The sequence below is a fragment of the Strix aluco genome, chromosome 2 (genome assembly GCF_031877795.1).
Source record: "Strix aluco isolate bStrAlu1 chromosome 2, bStrAlu1.hap1, whole genome shotgun sequence".
NCBI classification, from domain to species: domain Eukaryota; kingdom Metazoa; phylum Chordata; class Aves; order Strigiformes; family Strigidae; genus Strix; species Strix aluco.
Window position 1 is genome coordinate 36,571,737 of NC_133932.1, and position 19,909 is coordinate 36,591,645.

At 36.1% G+C, this 19,909-nt stretch overlaps 1 protein-coding gene across 5 annotated transcripts in view; it reads left to right on the forward strand.

Moving 5' to 3' along the window:
- The window catches only part of DYRK1A (dual specificity tyrosine phosphorylation regulated kinase 1A), a 92,839-nt gene that overhangs the window by 14,922 nt on the left and 58,008 nt on the right, over positions 1 to 19,909 (forward strand). For 4 of the 5 annotated variants that reach the window (XM_074814355.1, XM_074814356.1, XM_074814357.1 and 1 more), the window contains exon 2: positions 15,325 to 15,403. The exons of the other annotated variant lie outside the window; for it this stretch is intronic. In XM_074814355.1, the coding sequence (XP_074670456.1) occupies positions 15,394 to 15,403 (10 nt within the window). In that variant the 5' untranslated portion in view covers positions 15,325 to 15,393. The remainder of the gene's footprint in view (positions 1 to 15,324; positions 15,404 to 19,909) is intronic. 5 annotated transcript variants of the gene reach the window in all.

Genomic DNA, 19,909 nt, shown 5'->3' on the forward strand with positions numbered 1-19,909 from the left:
AAAATGCTGCAGGAAACCAGACTCCTCTGGTCAGAACCCTACCAACTTCTGATGCTGGCAGAGATACTATTAAATAATCAGAAAGTTGTATAATCTTAGCATGTCCTAGAATTACCGAAACGGATAATTTTGTCAAAGTTTTAGTGCAATGTCTGCTTCTTGAACAAATGACAAATAACCCAGCATTTGATTGATCAGTGTGTACCCAGTATTTGGATGCTGAAACTGGTGAAGTTCATATAAACCATCCCAAAGGTTCAACTTTTACTGTTTGTCCTCATAAAAGTCTAGTTAGACAAAATTAGTCTGAAAGGCCTCCGTTAAAGAGAATTTTCCTGGGCTTTATCTTGACGAGAGATGTCTTTTAGACTTTTTCTTATGACTGCCATCAGAGAATATTCAGAAATGAATTCCATATATCTCCATAGTGACTGTACTGAAAAAGGGTTTCAAAAGAACATTATCCCAAGTTGAGAGACTACACATTCAGGACCATAATATAACAGTTATTAAAAAAAAAAAAATTGTCCTATTGTCCCGAGTTCTTTAAAACCTTTAGTACACAAAAAAAATGACATTTATTCAAATAATTTAGCATTGTGTGTGTTAGCCAGTAAGCAAACCTGAAAAAAGTTGGTTTTCTTTTGAGTCAATTAGTGCTAGAGCAGTGAGGATTGGGAAGGGAAGGAATGAGGGCAAAACAGATATCCACCCCCCTACCCCCCCCGTTTTTTTTTGTTGTAGCAGCAAATGATTAGATTGGCTTATCATGTGCTACTTCATCCTTAGCCTTAACCTTCTTATTCTGTTGTATGAGTGAAAGCAAAGTCTCTCACATTTGTTGTGGGCTAAAGGCGGGGGGTGTAGGTAGGTATGTATGTGGTCAGTTACTGAGGATAAGCTGACAAAATATAACTTGTTTTAAAAATGATTGTGAATTTGAGCTCAAGAGCTGTCAAATTTGGATTGAGTTACCTTATGGCAGGGTATCTGCAACCTCTTTACGTTCATGAAAACTTTTCCACACAAGAAGGTCGTTGTCTTCTACATTTATAAGCAGGAAATAATACTGTTTTAATGGTGTTTGGCAATCCATTCTGCTTGATGAAAGTCTGTCATGGTTTCTTAGTCTTCAAAGGCGTTTAAATGATTAGATCTTTTTGTGGGGTACTCCATACATTGATGAATGCTTGACGAGGAATTACTGGATGAAAGTCTAAAGTAGTTGTGTAGAAGGTCATATTAGATTATGATGACTTCATAATCTAATGGGCTTCATGGTGTGGGGTTTTTGTCCAAGTTTTTGTTTTTTACTTTTTCTTAAATTTACAGCCCAAAAGGCAATGGTTTTCTCTGGCAGAACAAGTGTTCTAGAGTCTCCAATGAGCTACCTGTAACCATATTTTGTAGAGGCATAGAGCTACCATGAATGTTTGATGAAATCTCTAATCAATTTGATAATAAAAGTACCCCAGTAAAGCTTTTACTGATTGATATGGACCCACTGTCTATACTGGCTCTTTTCCTTGTGTGTGCATGCATTCACATGCATGTATGACTTGAGTAGGGTGTTTGAATTCTTCTTGATGGATTGTAATACCATTTAAAACTCAGTAAAATTTTACAGCCTACTACTTCTGAGTAGTATCTTGGTATATCTTGGGATATACCAAGATTTGCTTTAATATTATGCTTAATGACAGAGATGGTGGCCAGCAAGATAATAAAACAAGACCTCAGAGTTTTAAATCTGAAAAAGAAGGTGTTTTGACTTCATCACTAGATTATATGAAAATTTACTGAAGTTCATTAATTTATCTCCTTCTTCAATGAGAGTTTTCTAGGTCAGTGGTTCCTTAACCGGGGAATAAGGCCATGGTAAATGAACTACAGATGAAACTTAAAACCATGTTGAATTATGTTAAGTTAAAAAATACTCTGTTAGGATGATTCATATTTTGTTAAAAATTTTTGGAGCTGGCTGATCTATATTCTGAGAAATGTTAGGGCTGTAGTTCTGGAGTGAATGATGCGAGGAAAATGTGGAATCTTTACTTATTCATTTACTACATTGGAGGAACAAAGAAGGGGGAAACCCATTTGTGCATTTTTTGTTGATTTCCTTTGGAAACTTTTCTTTACCATAGTTTTGGAGTGCCTTGTGTTATACACATTGGAGATTACCTCATGAGCATGATACAAGAGTTGTAGTAGTTTCCTCCTTCAAAGATGGTTTACGAGACAGAGAGGAGTTAAGCTAGGGCCCGAGATGGACTTGTAGCCCTCATCATTACAACCGCTGCCTCTGGTGCCTGGATGTTGCAGGGGAACATGACATGGCTGTTTGACAGCAGCCTAAATTGGATCACAAGAGACTGTCTCTGTCCACTTTCTCCCTTGGTTAAGCATACTTGCAAGTTCTCTTCATTGGCGTTTTTTGCTTTACTTTTCCATGTTGGGCCATCTTAAGAAGCTAAGCACAGAAACCTACTGATGTAAATAAAGGTAAAAACTTTACTGCCAATTTAGCTACCTCATGTTTCATCATGAGGTAGAAGAGTGCCAGGAAGATAAGTCTTGTCTGTGATTTGCTATTTTCTTGTAAGTAGTAGCCCTGAATTTGGTCAGTTAGTGAAGACATGCTTGGTGGGAGGTTATGTTATGTGGCATAAACTGAGCTAGCACCTTCTTTGGCCTGTTAGCCTTTTTGTTCTAGCTTTTAAGTTTTTCTTACCATTTGCCAAGCCATTTCAATTTACTAAACTGGCAGGAAATTAACCTGACAAAGATGTGAACAGTTTTTAATTGGGTCATTAAGTTGATTGTTTTACTGTATATTCAGTGTGGATGCTGAAGCTTTGCAAGGAAGGGAGCGTGGCTGTGCACTGGAGAGTTGGGAAGGACAGAGGGTGGCTGCTGCCCTTGGTGGCAGTTCAGTGTGCTCCTCAGATCAAGGGGATCCGAACTCACGTTGTTCAGTTCCAGTGAGAATACCTAGATCACCTGGCTTTTCAGATGTTCTTGGCAGCTGTCCTTGAGTCCCATGTAATCTGTGCCGTTGTACAAAAAAGAACCAAAGAATCATGGGACAGAGGAGAGAGAAAAGGAAATGTGACTCTCTGATCCAGTGATTAGTGTGCTTACCTTAAGGGAAGAGGAAAAAAACTTTCTGGGATTTAATCAGTGCTTATGCATTTTACAGGAAATGGCTCATGGATGATGTTTTATTTCCTCGGTGGAAAGATATTATGTGAATTATGAAAATGTAGGACAACCACGAAGTTAGGAATGATATGCAAATAAAGTGGAGAGCGTGTGGGAGAGTATAGATGGAACATAGAATGCTTTGTATCAGTGGGATTATATTCTACTCACTCTTCAGTTATTTGTCAAGGGACTTTAACGCTAGTTTTTTTTGTAGTGAAATTAATTTTCTGAAGGACTTAATCTGATAAATTTGATAAGTTTGTCTTTGCATTTGTTAATTCATATGTTGAAATACAAATAGTGATATTTTTTGAAATGTGTTTGAGTGTACGTAGTAAGTGAAACTCATAAAAAATAGATGGTATTGTGCTTATGCTAGAGGTGTCTTGAATTTTGAAAACAGTGCATTTCCTTAGCTCCTTTAAATTGGGATCTCCTAAGATAACAGAAATAATGCTTCCTATGTGACTGCTGCAGTAATCCAAACCAAAATTCTTTTTGCTTTAGAATTCAGATTTCTCTCCTGCTGTTACATTGGTCAACCTGAGCCTGAGTTAGAACTTAAAGCATATCGTGGAAGTCTCTATATATACTTAGGCTGGGACATTGAGAGCTGAATGGTAAGGATGCTGGATTTTACTGTGGTGAAAAGTCTTTTTTTGTTCATTTTGCTTTTCAACATCAGAGAAGTTTGTAGTTGGCATGCCTGATTAAATTTATTTCTTTAAATTTATTTATGTAGACTATTATGACAGACACAAGCTATATATAGAAAAGCCTGTAAACATTTCACTTGTGTTCCTGAAGTAGAGGTGGGGTCTACTACTATCGATATGAAACCAGATGTTAACTGTGGTCTTCAAGGTGCTCTGTGGCAGTTTGGCAAGAACTGTGGGAAATACTTTTAGCTGGGTTGCTCTTTACATCTCTTGTACTGTATTCTTAGCCTATACAGTAAACCTTGTTACAGATAAAAGTTGTGAGCTCTCTACTTTTGTCTTTCTGTGGACAAATGTGATCTATTTAGATAGTGAGCTTTTTAGGTGAGGATGACCATTTTATTGTGTAACACAACGCCTAATGCTGTGGGGTTCTCCCTCCATGAGTACAATGCCCTGTTTATTACCCCAGCACAGTCCTAGAGCATGGCTGCCTCACTTCAAGTATCAGTAAGTTTTTGGACTCTTGTCCCTGACCTAGGAACTGTCAGTTTCAAAGGTCCAGAACATCAAAGACTGCACAAAAATACAAATGAAGTTCTTTGTGACCCAGTAGTGTTACACAGAATATAAATGTGTTAGCTGTATGCGTGTGCTAAGAAGAACAATTAGGTTCTTATTTACTGTGTAGATTTTTAAGCTGAAAGTCAGACTTGGGCTCTGGAGCTGTGCAGAGTCAGCAGAAAACTGATCAAAAAAGGTGAATATTTTACATCATGCTAAATTGCAGAACTGACTCAGCGAGACTGGGTCAGGTGCCAGACGTGGTGCAAGAGATGGGCCTGCACTAGTGGTTGAGGGCAAGGAGGGGTGTGGGTGGGAACACAGCAGCTGAATCTAAATCAGCTTTGGCTTTTGGGGAACTGCAGCCTGAGAATTCTTATTTTAATGAAATGTCAGTTTATTCATCATCAATTTTGAATGCGTCTGGTTGTCATGGAGCCTGAACTTGACCACTTGTCAATTTTCAAAGCTACTGAGCTTCATATGAACTGCTCTTTGAAAGCATGTTGAACAAGATTTTTAAACATGGTGTTTCTGTACTGACATGTCTGGCGAAAGCTGGAGCTTGGTTTTGGGTTTCCAAGTTAAAAAGAGCTGGAAGAACAGTTGTGGTATACATAGTTTTGGAAATAAGGGATTCCTCCTCTCCTTCTTTAAACAACTTTTAACTTCTCTTTCCCATCTGTTAGCTTAGGACCTAAGTTACTTTGTCAGTATCCTAAAATCCTAGAAGTAATATTAAAATGCCCTTCAAGCATCTTTTAACTTGGTAGATCTAGTTAAAAGGCAAATCTGAGTTCTGTAAGCAAGCTCAAGTTGTGGTTATGTCCTCATTTACTACACTTGCATGGCCAAAACTGCTTTGGTTGCTGCTGTCAACCTGCTAAAACAGTCTCTTCCCCTTGCCTTTGTGGAGAGGCAGTGTGTACCCTATTTCTGAAGTACTGAGTTTGACTATTTTAATGTAAATGTGAAGCCTGAGAACTTGCCTAAAATATAACTTGCCTGCATAAAAATCATCACCTGATGATAAGACAGACTGTATCTTGTGTATTTCCCTGAGAGAAGAAAAAAAGGAGAAAGCTTAGAGCAGAGGCTGTCCTCCATGGCAGGCTTCTTATAAGATTGTGCTCTATATATAGTAATTTTAGTATTTTTTCTTAGTCACGGGTGAGTTTACTGTCAGAATGTTGTTGTGGCTGAAGTCTTGTTGGAAGGACTTTATGATTTGGCTAGCTCATTGACTGATTTTTAAGGGCTAGATATATATATATTTTTTTTTTAAAGAAGGTTTACATTGAGTTCTGCAGGATTTCTAGGATGATAAAAGTGTGTATTTGTAACTGAAGAGATGTCTTCCTTTTTCTGCTCCTTTCAGATGCAGTGGCTCAGAAACATCTCTGAACAACTGTCCCCAGAAAATCTAAGTGGGTGAAGTCTGACAGATGCATTAAGGAAAACTCTGATGTTTGAGAACTAGATATTTACAATTAGTTTCTTTAGATACAAGGCAGAAGTAGACAAGCTTTCAGTTTTTCAGCCTAAACTGAAGTTTGGGCAGCTATATCTGTTTTATCATGTTAAAGTAGAAAGGATATTAGCAGTACTTCTCCATTATCACTTTTCATATCAGAAGTATACCTGCTTTAGCAGAAGGTATGGGGATTTATGGGCTGAAGATTGGTTTAAGACCCAGGCATATGGTTAACATATGACCAGAGAGTACCTATGCATATGCTTGTCCAGTCTAAATCTCCAGAATATTGAAAGGCAAGGGTAGATGATTGCCTTGCAGTTGTCAACAGGAGCTGTCATGGGAATCAGTTAAACAGCAGTTAGTCCATGGTGTGCTTGAAAAAGTTAAAAAGTATTTAAAAAGGCACACAAAGCAATGTGTGACTTGAAATAAGCCACTTGCCCAAAGTCTTGTAAGTAAGCACCATCTATTTATGGAGCTAGCCAGCAGTTTACAGTTGTGTGTGGTTGCTTGGTTTGTTCTGGTTTTTAATTTGGAAGACTGTAGGTGTGCATATCTCCATGTATTAAAATATTTTGGAAGCCTTCAAGATTGAAGGTGCTACTGTATCAGGGCAGTGAACATCTAGGTTGTTATAAATGTACTTGAAATATGTAACTTTAGATCGTTTTTGAAAGTAAGGTCAGAACTATCTGCTGCCAAAGTTGAAATGGAGTAGTCTTATTTCATTTAGACATATGATAGCAGCTCCACAGATAATTTCCCAGGAATCTGTAGAAGTATATGAAGTATTTTTGTAATGGAGTTTGTTGTTGTCTGAGTAAGATATTACATGCTGTCTGTTTTTGATGAATTCTGTTACAGTAGTGTTTACTGAAACATAATGATAATTATTAATTTATTAATTTCTGGTTCCTGTTACATGTACATTGCAGCATGATATGGAATTTGTCATGGTTCAGGGCAGAATTAAAAGGGGAAAAGAAAAAGCAAACAGTTAAAACAAGGAAACAGTAATGATGTCAAAACCCAGTAACATCTGAATTTGATAAGGATGGGTCACTTAGAAAGTTGAATTCTCTTGAATGTGTCATAATATTTTGTATAAAACCCTGGCAGCTGTGAAAACACTGTGCCATTCAGATGCCCATTTTATTTTCTTCCATTTATTTGAATTCCTCTTTTTTAATAGCTGTTTTAGCAAACTTTTGGACAGGAACTGTTGTTTTCGCCTGTTGAAAAATAAGATTTTATTTTTTCATCAGTATAAAGACATTGCAGTTAAAATAGTCTGTATTCATAGGGGAGAACAACCACCCTTACCTCCTGTATGTATGTAGTGTGCATGTGTGTGTGTATCTATGCATACATACAATGTGTGACTGGGCTCCTGCAGTTTTTGAGAGGCATTTCAGTGCACATTGCTTGGCTGGAGAGCTCTACAAGTGCTGTCCCAACTCTAGTTTAGGATTAAAAAGTTGAAGTAGCTGCTTCTGAGTACCCTCTCTTGCCAGGTCTCTGAGAAGCAGAGGGTCTGTTTTGTAAATAGAGGGTACAACAAAGAATGGAAGTAGTAGGTAGTGACCACAAAATTGGAAGAATAGTAAGCTGTAGTAATATTAAGACTGTAGTAAAGATCTGTAAATTGAGTGATGTTTGGCCACATTCTGTGGAAATTTTAGGCATTCCTTTAATTCTTTGTTTGCTTGCTAGCTTTATGGTTGAAAAAAAAAAAAAAAACCAGGGAGAAGTGGGAAGGTTATACTCTCTTGAGACTTTTAGGTCTAAAGTTCTAAACTGATGAATGCAATGTGGCATATGTTTTGCTTTGCATTTTTAAAGTTCTTTTCCTAACCACAAGGAACAGAAACAGTTTTTGTAAATGAATTGATCAATCTTTCTGAGGACATCTCTAGAAAAATCTCATCTCTGAAAAGCATTTTACAACTGTGAGAACACAGTACTCTGGATAAACCCGTTTACAGCCCTCATGGATCTATTTTGAAATAGATTTTACTCACATGCTACTGTTTAGTTCATGTTTAACATACGAATGAAAATGTCTCTATTTCTAAAAAAAAGAATTAAATCCTTGCTTATCAGATGTCACCTTTTAAGGAAATCATAGGTTGGATGCACGTGTTAACATGAAAAAGAATTAGATTATTACATGCATCTGCTTTTGTAAGACAACAGAAATAATTCAAAAATACATGGTTTTCATAAATATCCTTCGGTTTCCTGGAATTCTGTTGTCTTCAGGCTTACATGAATTTGACTTTAAATGGGACTCTGTAGTAATTGCAGTTGTACTCAGTGAGGCCATTAAACAGTACAGAAGGAATTACTTGGTTATAAGAGTTCAGTGCCATCCAGCAGTTGTGAATGGTTTAGCTAATGTTTCAGGGGATGGGCAACTCCTGCTGTAGCATCTCTTTGCTTCTTTTGGTTGATGAAGGCTAAATACAGTGGCCTGACTTACTTTGCTGTTCCAAAACAGTTAAAATGTAGCCACATCTGTTTTGCTTGACACTATTAAGCAGGTGGAAAAAATTGCCACTCCTCCCTCTAATTTGTGGTTCCTTATATAGTCAGTATACTGAAAAATATTTTAAGTTTGTGCTTCTAAAATTAATATTTTTAGTCAATGAGTAACAAAGGAAGCATATGCAAATTATCTAAAAAATCTCAAGTATTTTAACATTTTTATTAGTGTGTGGGGCTTTTTTCTCTCTGTTTTTTTTTTTTTTTTTAAATTTCCTCCTCCTAAATTGTGTCAGTTTAATTCTTTCTAAAACCATAGGCTTTATTCTGGGGTTCACATGAACAAATAAATATTTATAAAACAAATCCCAAGTTGTCTGGCTCTATAGGTCAAGTATAACATTTACACTGTTCAGTCCCTTTGTGTAGAAGGAAAACAGTACATTTTTTAGAAGTTATGCATTTCTTTTCATAAAAGGGATAGGTTTAAAAAATTGTATGTTATAAACCAGGTATTTCAGAGATTCAGATTGCAGTCTGAAGTCTTACTGAATTAGTACTGGTGTAGCACCAGTGTAGGTCCTTCTATGATAAAATCAGGTCGCTTCCATACTTAATATTTTGACACCAGTACTGGCCTAAGAAGTCCCTTTTTGGCCCAGCTGTTTGTTCCTACTGCCACACTACTGTGCATCTGTAGTGGACCAGATTAGAGGACTGATACGGCATAAAAAGTAGTGGTCTTTTTTCTCCTGCTCCCTGTTTTTCCACCTGGGTCAGTTCCACAGTGCAGTTTGCTGAGTGTTCTTGTAATAGTAGCACTGTCTCAGCCAAGCAGCTAGTGGTGGAAAGGATACAGACTGCTTAAGTGGTACTCCTGCTGAAAAGAAATTCTTGCTCTACTGCAACTGTAGTTTTGCCTTTGCCAGGTTTGAATTTGGGTGAGAAACTTTGTGATTTCAGTAAAGCTGCTTGTACATGCTTTCACACTTAAAGGATGGGTTCTTGCATCACGTGTTGTAAATTTAGCATAAGAGGGAAACTAGTCATTCACAGTATATTCTTTTTAGAGGAACTAATGCTTCTTGGAACACTGAGAATAATTTTACAGTGTACAAGAAAAATGATGGTAGACTATGTTTCATTTTAGATATGGTTGTTTCATAAGCATTTCACAAATACTGATCTAGAAACTAGCATAGTTTTCTAGTTTAGCAGTGTGCATTTAAAACTCATTGGGAACACAAAGTATAATACAAGCTCTTAGGATGAATTGTGTATTGGTGAAGTCAATTTTGATTGTTGTGTTTTCACCCTAACTTGGAAACCAGTCATGTACAAAAATGTGCTCCTCCCAAAATTTTAACATTCCCTTTCTTAAGCATGGGGTAAACTGACATGAAGGTGACTGTGCTCATAGTTCTGTTGAATATGCAAACTAAACTGAAGTATATTTTTCTTAGTGAATTATGACTTTTAAAACCTAAAAATAGTCGTAATGTAGTTACTATTTCAGTGAAAACATTTAGCTAATAGGTTTTCCGTAATCCAAAGCACTTAAACCTGGAGACAGGGATCTGTGACTTTGGGAACAAACATGCTAAATGTGATGCTGATCACGAATTACTTGTATTTTGCTTAGTACTCAGTATATTGGCTGTCAGGTATAGAAACACACAGGTGACCATAAAAGTCGAGGGGTATGTTGGGTTTTCATGCTGAAACCATACTGCTTTTCATTTTATCTGTGTGATTTTGTAGGTGAAATGATGGGAGATGATGTACTGAGTTCTGCTTTGTACACTGGATATACAAATTAGTCTGTTTTTTTTCTTTTTGTTCTCATGAATTACTTCTTATATATAACATCACATCTGTTGGTCCTAAATAGAACAGAAGCAGTAAATATACCTGTGTGTGTGTTTGGTTTTCAGATACATGTTAATTTATACATCTAAACACATGGGATTTTACCTAGTAACAACACACATAGTATGTGCTGTGCGATGTAAAAATAATGATTTTGGAATTCCTCAATCATGTCTCTCTGGGAACTAGTTCTGGAAGTTGACAATCACTAGCACCCTATGAGATTTATTTTACATTCCAGCAGTATTGGTTGTACTTCACATCTTATTATGCAGTATTTTGAATAATGCACCAAATCTGGTATATTTGGTAAATCTTTTGCCCTGTATGTCTTACATCAAGCAACATCATTGGTTGTCTGTGTAGCTTCAAGAACAGGCTGTTGAGATGCAGAATAACAACAGTTTAAGAAATTGCTATTGTATAGATTTATATATGCCTAGATCCGTTATATGTTAATAATGGTATGTTAATAATCCCATTTTCATGGTGTATATCTCAGGATAATTTTTCTAGTAAACAAATAAATATTTTTGCTTCTAAGTAAGTATTTATATTTTATGTTGCTAGCAACAGGCCTGCCTGTATTTACCGAAGGTCAGTGACCTGAATTATGTTCATCTCTGACAACAGTGTGTGTAGTCATGAGGTATGCAGAGATTTCTCTAGTAGTTCATGAGTATGATTTCAGAAATTGCAAAATAACCTTTTCACAGAGGAAAAACTTCCAGAACTTTGTTGTGATTAATTTGCAAAAGGTGCCATATTGAATCTTACAATACAGTGGTAATGAATAAGGAAACTAAATCTATATACAAAGTGTTTAAATTAGTGAGGTATAAAAAGTAAAACTCTCCCTGACAGACTTTTCTTTTAATTCAAGATATTGGGTGTGCTATTGTTGATTTTCTGAAAACTCTTATTTAAATTTGTTATGGAAAGAATTCTTCATATATACTTAAAATTAAAGCAAAATTGGAGTGTAAATGTGGCCTTTCTTTAAAGATGTTTGATAGTTGCCTTTAATACTTTGCAAACTTGCAATGAATACAATTGGATAGAATCTTTTAACTCTAGATGCTTTAAATTAGTAACTATTAAACAAACTAAATATGTAACATGACTTACATTCTTATGTTTATAAAATAATATAGTTTAAAAAAAAAAAGTCTTACTACTCTGCTGCATCTAGATTGAGCTGAACTGGCTTTCTACTGTGCTCATATGTAATAAAATTGTCCCCGTTTGCAAAATCTCACGATCTGATTGATACCCAGCCAAACACAAAAAAGAGAAATGGGGGAGGATGATGAAGCATCTTCAGAGAGACGTAATAGTTTTTGCACTTTAACTTTTAGGTTTTTTAGAAGTATGATTGCTCTGAAACCAACTTTGATTTACAGTGAACCTGTTGACATAAGTTGGGTATTGAGTGTTTTGAAGGAAGGAGTGGAGCTGTTAAGGAATACAGTGGAATAGAACCTTAGTCCTCAAAGAGGCTAACAGGCAAACCAGGCTTATGGTGTAAGGAAAAGCCAAAGCTTTATTTTTCACAGTCACCATCTTTATAATATGGTGGGGTATAACATGGCATAAAATGTACTCAACATCTTTGGCTTATCTAGCAAAAGATTTTGTAGTAAAGCTGAACTCTACACTTGAAATTATTAATGAATGTGGAGTGGTTTGGGTAGGTAATCCCATTATCTGTATGTTGAGGAGATCAGAGGAGCACTGTGTGTGGGTTGGAGAGATGAAGAGTAGAAAGCAACAGTAATTAAAATAGGAAATAAAAGCATGAAGTAAAGTTTTAGCATAGTAGCTTAATACACACTTGATTTCTAAGAACTGCTCTCTTTGTTTAAATGAAAGACTTGAGGTTTTATTCTTTTGCTTGTTATGCCACTTTCATAATTTGCTTTTCAACACCTTTCTTGGGATCTCTTCCTCCCTCCACTCTTTTATTTCCAATTCACTTCAGTTCTATAGCAGTAAGTAGATCAAACTGGGTTCTTGAAGCCCAGTAAATGTTATTATTAAGGGGATTCTTCTAGTAATGATTTTACAGACTGTGGAATGAGTGGGATTTGTGCTTGCCTGCTCTTGTCATCAATTTATTATCTGAACCAGGACGCCCTTGTATGGGCTGTGTAAAAAGGCCTTTTGGTTTTAAGAACTTGGCAATGCAGAAGCACAGCAGAAGACACTCAGTTACTGAGTTTAATGTGTTACCCCTGCAGCTATTATATGTGATTTGGTTGTATCTGTTAAAAAAAAAAAAAAGTTTAAAATGTTACCCTTTTATGTTGTGTGTCTATGATGCTGTTACCATCACAGTAACTCATTGTCTTTGTTCTCTGCTACTGTTTTAAGATTACTTTTTATGTTGTGGATCACTTCTCAGAATACAGTGCTACAAACCTGCCTTTCCACTCTGGGTTTTAATTCCACTTTAGTTGTCCAGTTCTTCAGAATGTGATAATTGTTGGAGAGTTGTGAGGAGACTGAAGAAACCCATTGTTTTGTGATGGATATGTTTTGCTAGTTAGGTGTGAAGTGGGTGGATGTATTGGTTCCCTGTTAATAACCTGTTGATGACTTCTTAGTTACATCAGCAACTCTTACTGTCAGTAGCTCTAACATCATCTTCTAAATTCTAAAATAATTCAGATCTGTGGTTTCTCATTTCTTATACTTCTGTGAATTCTTTGAAAGATAAATACTTTTTCAGAGTTAGTATTATAAGTGATCTTAAAAATAACCTAGATTAACTTCCAATCAGCAAAAAGCATAGCTTCCTGTGTGTATGAAGTTGCTTTACTGCTTTGACAAAATCAGCTGTGTGATTTCAAGTTCTGTAGCTATAGCTTGGTAGTCTTTGTATTTATTGGATAGTATGTTCCTATCAACTGATTTCCTCCTCTTACGGTTTGGAATAGAGTTGGCAGTCTGTTGCCCACGACAGTGCTGTATGTTGCTAGCGTTGCAGTCAGTTTGATACAACATTAGGCTGTTGTAAAGCGCCGGAGATGTGCTAATGTGCTGCTTTTGGAGCTTACCATTCCCATTGTAGAACTGGCAGAAGACAATGTATGAATGCTCTACGATCTGTTTTGGCTGAAAATCAGCTAGCTTTGCTCATGTTTGTTGATAGTTTGAACTAAGCTGGCTTATTGAAACTGGCCTTGTACTAATGCAAATGAGAGGTGATCCTTGCTGTATTTGAGCTAGAGTAGTAACGACAAAAGAGTCATGCCTTCAGTCCCTGCAGCTATCAGTGGAAAAGGCTTTCTCTAATCTTAGTGTCCACAGATACTGTAGTTAATAATAATAAAAAATAATAATAAAAGTAACTTGGACAGAGAGAACTTTCAAAAATGAGATTATAGCTCTGTAGCCTTAAGACACCTAACTAGGCTGAACATATCTGGTGCTCCAGGACTTCTGTTGTTTGTGTGTTTGTTTGTTTAAATCCAGGGACTATTTAGTGTAAAGAAGAGAAGAGTTTGCTATTTCTTCCTTTTTTCTTGTTCTTGAATACAAGTGGCTGCCTCTGCTGTGTTTAGTGGGACTAAGCTCAGTGCAAGACACTAAGTCTGTCTCTGTAATGTATACACTTAGCACATGTACCAGACTGAATCTTTTATCCAAATTGAAGCAATTTAGACATCAGAGTGCCTAGTTTGTAGGGTCTTGTGTAGCCTTAGGCAGTACTCATCAGCCTTGACAAGTTCATGACTGCTGTGGATGTGATAGTGACATTCTAGGTCTCTGGAACTTCAGCAGTAAAAAACTAAGGCTGTTGATTCATGGTGTGACATGGCCAGTTTTTGTTTGCCCCCTCTGTCTTTTGGAGGCATAACAGCAAGAATTCACCTGCTTGTAAAATAACAACAGAACTGCTGAAACATGTGCCCCTACATGTATCAAAAAAGTAATTCTTCCTTGTCTTCCTCCCACCCTTTTTTGTTTGTGTGTGTCTGTGAATGCATGTCACAAGGAAGAAGCCAGTGTGGTGACAGAAAAACTGCTTGGCTTAGGGTATATACAGTGTTTAAACAGTCACTGCTGATGAAGGAACGGAGTGAACTGCAACATTGTCTGCTCAGATTGCAGTATCTAAGTGCATTTTAGGCTCGACACTTTCTTGGAGTTATGTATATCAGGAGGTGTTTAAATAGTGATAATCAAGACCCTACAATTTGAGCTGTTACGTAATTTGCAGAGGTTCTTTAAAATTCTCAGTAATTTGTAAGTGGTTTTGGTATCTTCGTAGGTTGTAGACTACCAATGATATTTAGTTGGAGAACAAGTGAAAAGCAAATACTTGAAAAATACTTTGACCAGGGGTTGGTTAGCTGTTGGGTGTTATGTTTTGGAGCTTGGTGGTTTCTTTGGGTGTTTTTGGTTTGGTTTTTTATACTCCCACCATTCTTTTTAACTTCTGCTAATGATTTCTTCCTAGAAACTCATGTCTTTATATCACTTTGTCTTGTAGAAGGTTAATTTTTCTGAGCATGTTTTAATTTGTTGTAAGGTGAGCCTAATTCAATTTCATGTGAGAGGAGGAAAAAATGGACTTGCACATGTATGGATTTATGTGCACTTACAGCTCATAGTTTGTTGATTTGGTAAAATCCCACATAAGCGCAGTCATGTTTTATAAATTTTGTCCTGAGTTTCTGTAAAAATCCACATATTTAGGGCTTTGCAAATATGGGTAACTATCAGTAATTCCACTTTTGCAGGTTTGAGAAGAGCTTTTTTTCAGAACTGTTCAATGACTAGTTGAAATTTAAGTTAATCTCTGAAATTTTGACTCTTAGATACATTTTTCTAACAATAGATGTCAGTGGAAGATAGTCTTTGTAATGTCTCTTTCTACTTTTACTGTTGGAAAACTTCGTTTTCTGTTGGAACTTCCTTGGTTTAGCTCTGTGATTATACCTGAGAGCTAGGGTTGAACTCAGCGCTATGTGGATCTTGTAGAACGGAGGTTTAAATTTTTTGTAGGTATCTCATTAGTTTGTATTTACATTTACTTCTTTTTCTCTTCATTTGCAGTGTTAATTGCTGCTGGACTCCCCTGTCCCCCACACCCCCGCAGGATGATATGAGACTTGAAAGAAGACGATGCATACAGGTGATCTTTTTTTCAAGGGCTTTAGAAGGGAAATTATTTGATGGTTTTGGTCTACTTTTTGTTTCTATTCCATTCTCTGTACCCCTAAAATGATGTTGTTCCAACCTTAGTAGAATATTTAAAAACCTGCAGAATTCTGAAATCTTCCTTTGCCCTTTGAAACTCTTCTGCAGCTATCCAGGAAGAAAATGGGTTTCCCTGAACGGAAATAACCATTTCCAAAGTTTTATGCAAAAAAGGGGTTTGCTTTTAAACATGGTGACTAACTGTACTGCTTTTAGTCTTGTCTTGTTTGTTATTGACCTCTTTTAAGGCCCCCCACATGCCAACAGATGTATGTCACCTATTTAGTGACACACTATTTCTATCATTGGTTAACTTTCTTTTCAAGAAATGTTATGGATCCATCTGCAGAGCATAGCAAATTAATAGCTTATAAGAGTTCACTGTGCCTTATCAGATGCTTATGTCCAGTTACTGTAGGATTTCTCAGGAACTGAGGATGGGATCTTTGAACATCTTTTAAAGTCACTAGCCGTTCTTAAAATTGATGTTTTAGGAAGTTCTTCCATTTTTTGCTCATCGAAATACTGTACGTGCCAAGTGTATTTGCAGATTAAATTGCTTATTTTTATGATACTGTTCTGCTGGAAATATGGTTAATATTTTGACATGAAAAGTCATGATCAGCAGAAGTAGAATAAAATTCAGGTTGTACAGGAGGATTGGTAGTTTTTTATACCCAAATGCCCTTATTTGAGCCATGAACAGTGCTGTGACTTAGATTTTGAGGCCTAGAGCAGTGAAGTACACAAGACAGATCTTTCATTTGCTTGTTCAGCTTTAAAACCCATGAATCCTTGGGGCTGCAAAAAAAGCTAGATAGATTTACGTATGCATGCAGATCATCTCCTGATTGACAGTTTTCAGTTGCATCAGCTGTTCATGCATAAACAGCTTTAGAGGGTATATTTACATGGAGCATGTTGGATTAAGACCAAGATGCTGTAAGTGGATATTTCATTCTGTGAAAACGAAACATTCGTTCATTCCAGTTGAACGTCTGTAAGTTGTACGTTGATAGCTCAAGTAAAACTGGGTCTGAAGAATTCTAAAATTAGGTGGGGCAAAGAAGAGGGGAAATAAAAAATATTCTGAAGGGATATTTCAGTTATTTTAAATATATAAATCTAGAGGTATAACATTTAAAGTCTCAAAATTGAATCTTTCAATGTTCTGTTGAATTTTTGCAGCTCTGTTTAGTAGGCATTCATTGCAGTTGATACCATTGTAGGTCATTTGCTTGTTGTGGTGTGGATTGAAATACAGCCCAACTTAAATATTGAGAAAATGGTTTGAAAGCTTTAAAAGTATTTGGCCCACAACTGAAAGGAGAGATATCATTATGAAATCGTACTTCATGTATCTTACACTTTGAGAGAATTAAATTTCATATTGTAATACATTAATCTGATTTAAAGCTTAAAACTTAAGCACTTTCAATTTTGGCCAGGATTTCTGATGATGGGGAGCTTGTAGAATTACGAGCTTAAAGAGCAGAAATATATACAAGAGTTTGAATTTTAAGTAGTAATTCTATCTTCTAAAGCCCAAATTCTTTATTTAGAAGTCCCATAATAAAATACAGTGTGAAAAACCATGTACCTTGACAAAGACTTTCAGGCTTCTGACATGTCATATAAGTTAGACAAGTAAGATTTATTTGCAGTTTTCTGTTTATTAGGAGAGCCAATATTAGTATGCTGAGGTTCTGAGAATAAATGCGATTTGCATGCCTTAAAATGAAAAAATGTACTGTAATTATTTTGTAATGCAGTAACAGCAAGAGTCATATGATGACTCGGCTGATATCTTTCTCAAGTTCAAAGTAGCTGGTGAAAGCTCAGGCCAGAAATTGAAAGGTTTTGTGGTTATTGAGGATGGTTCTTTTGCATTTTCAACAAGGCTTGGCTTTTGAGGGTGACTGATCAGAGATGCCTGGTAATATCTAAGCTACCTTTGGCTAAAGCATGAAAGCCTCTATAGGGTCAATAAATTCTTTATTACAATGGGCATCATTTCATTTCACTGGAAACTGACCTACTCTAAAACCCTAAAATTAACCACAGCTTAACTGGGGGAAACAATTCTCTTGAGGAAGGGGATTTTCTCACTTTTTCTATCTTGGAATACTTAAATTTTAGATCACACTTAAGCTGAAAACGCAGGAATGTATTAAGGTCCACTGCTTTAAAAAAAAAAAAAAAAGAGTGAAAATATGAAGAAATTATGATACTGAATCTTATTTTCTAATTTGTCTGACCAGGAAGACAGATTTGCAGCGTGTCTGACTTGTCTTTTTGCCCTGTTCTTAGCACCTGTGGTACGTAGGAGACATATAGAGAAAGGCATTTCAATATGCTGTTTGGACAACTGAAAGATTTTCAATAATTGCTTTTTGTCCATCTTGTTAACTTGTAGATTTTGTAGGATCTATACTGCTTTTCTGTGAAACACTCTGCAAAAAGCAAAGCTGGGGATTCAGCTCATAGGAAAAGCTAAATTTATATTTCAGACATGCTTGCGCATTACAAGTGGATGTTGTGATAACAAAGTTTTGCCTAAAATGTGGTTTCTGATAAAAAAAATATTTTCATAATGTGAATTTTTCTTTTTTACTTCTTTGTACTTTGAAAGTCAGTCTCTCCAGGACATTTTGTGAAAGAAAGGAACCTTAAGTGCCAATGCTATTACTGCCATTATGGTTGTAGTTATTATGCTGATAATCATACTAGCAAGTGTTTACTTTTTATGGTGTAATCAAATTTGGGATTGTGCTGTGTATTTACAAACAAGGATTCATCTCATGTTTAAAAGTTCATGTTCTCAAAGTGATTGCTACATCTTGTCCTGCACCTGTTAAGCAGAGTATGACTGTGTGGTTGGTTGTTACTTTTCCCCTTCCTCTTTGTGGAGGCTACCTTATAAAAATGGATTGGATTTATAGCAGAGAACTTTCTGGTTTTGTCTTTGATTTTTCTAGTTGGCTGCAGCCTAGGAATACGTAACTAAAAATAATTAGTTGTCAGATCTTTAAGCTTTTTGAAGAGCTTAAAGCTTCTTGTCTTAACCTTTGTAAGAAAAGGGCTCATATCTCAGTTGAGAGTATAAAGGACTGGTATAGATCTGTTAAACCAAAAGTACAAGTTCCAGAAGGATCCATTCCTTAACACCATATACTGATCCTCTCAGAAGAGATTAACTAGTAACAGTTAATTGTTGAAGTATGGTTCTTGAAAGCAGAAGGGAAGGAAAAAGAGTCTGCATGTTCTGAACTGCTTTTAGATGATGATGCACTTTATATTAAAACACAACAGATAACTCTTCCTGATTTAGAAGGCCATTGAACAACACTGTTTGGGACATTTCTGCATACTAAGGGCAGCATGGAAACAGGCTAACTGTTATCAGTTATATCTTAAATAGACATATACAATATATGAATATTACAGTATTTTTGTCCAATTCTTATACCTATACAAACTGATCCAGAGGTCTGATCATGTAAAATCATTAAAAAGAAGAGTAGGGTGGTTATTTTATCTTCAATTGTACAGTAGAATTTATCATGTATTAACTTTATTTTTTTAACACATTCACATTTTCATGGGTAAATTTGAATGCAGAAAACAGATCAAAATAATAGTTGTATCAAATTCTTCTCTTCATCATCATGAAAATACACTGAATGCACCAGAGATGTTGAGAACCAAGCAAGTGATATAAAATGTGAAAATTTTATATTTGTTTGATAAAACACTGGAAGTGATCATACTGCTCTTATCTTTAAAAAATATTGTTCATGTTTGGAAAAGGGAAAAAAGAAGCCATTCCAATACTACTCAATAAGAATAGTGCAAGAACAATGAAATAGGAGGTACTTGCATGGATACTTGCCTTTTGTAGTTGTTTTTTTTTTTCCCCCAGCTGCATTGCTTATTAAAATATAACAAGTACAGAATAAAGACTTCTGGGAAGTTCTTGGATTGGGTTGAACTTATAGTCTTGCAAGTGTTCAGGTGTTAGTTTTATGTAAGAGTAGAATGAAAATTTAGAATTGGGCCATGTCTCTCACATGTCGTATTTGTAATATTTTAGCTGCTGATTTCATTGAGCCTGTAGCTATTTTGAAGAATGTTTTTATATGTCAGTAGTAAAAAAACAAACCAAAAAAACCCCACTGTTACTCTGTAGTTAGAAAAACTTGTGTCCAATACTGCTGCTCCATACGGAACCAGTGTGGGCTGGTTCCGGTTTTGTTTCTGGTTGGTGCCTCTCATTCCAATTAGGCTGATTCTGTCCACCAGTAACTTGTTCACATATTTGACTGTATCGTTTCGGGCAGTTTTTATTGGATACTCAGGTCTTGGCTGGGCAGATAAACAGAAGGTTAACATAAACAGAAGATACCAAGAAAATAATGTAAGAGACAGGGTTGCTCATTAG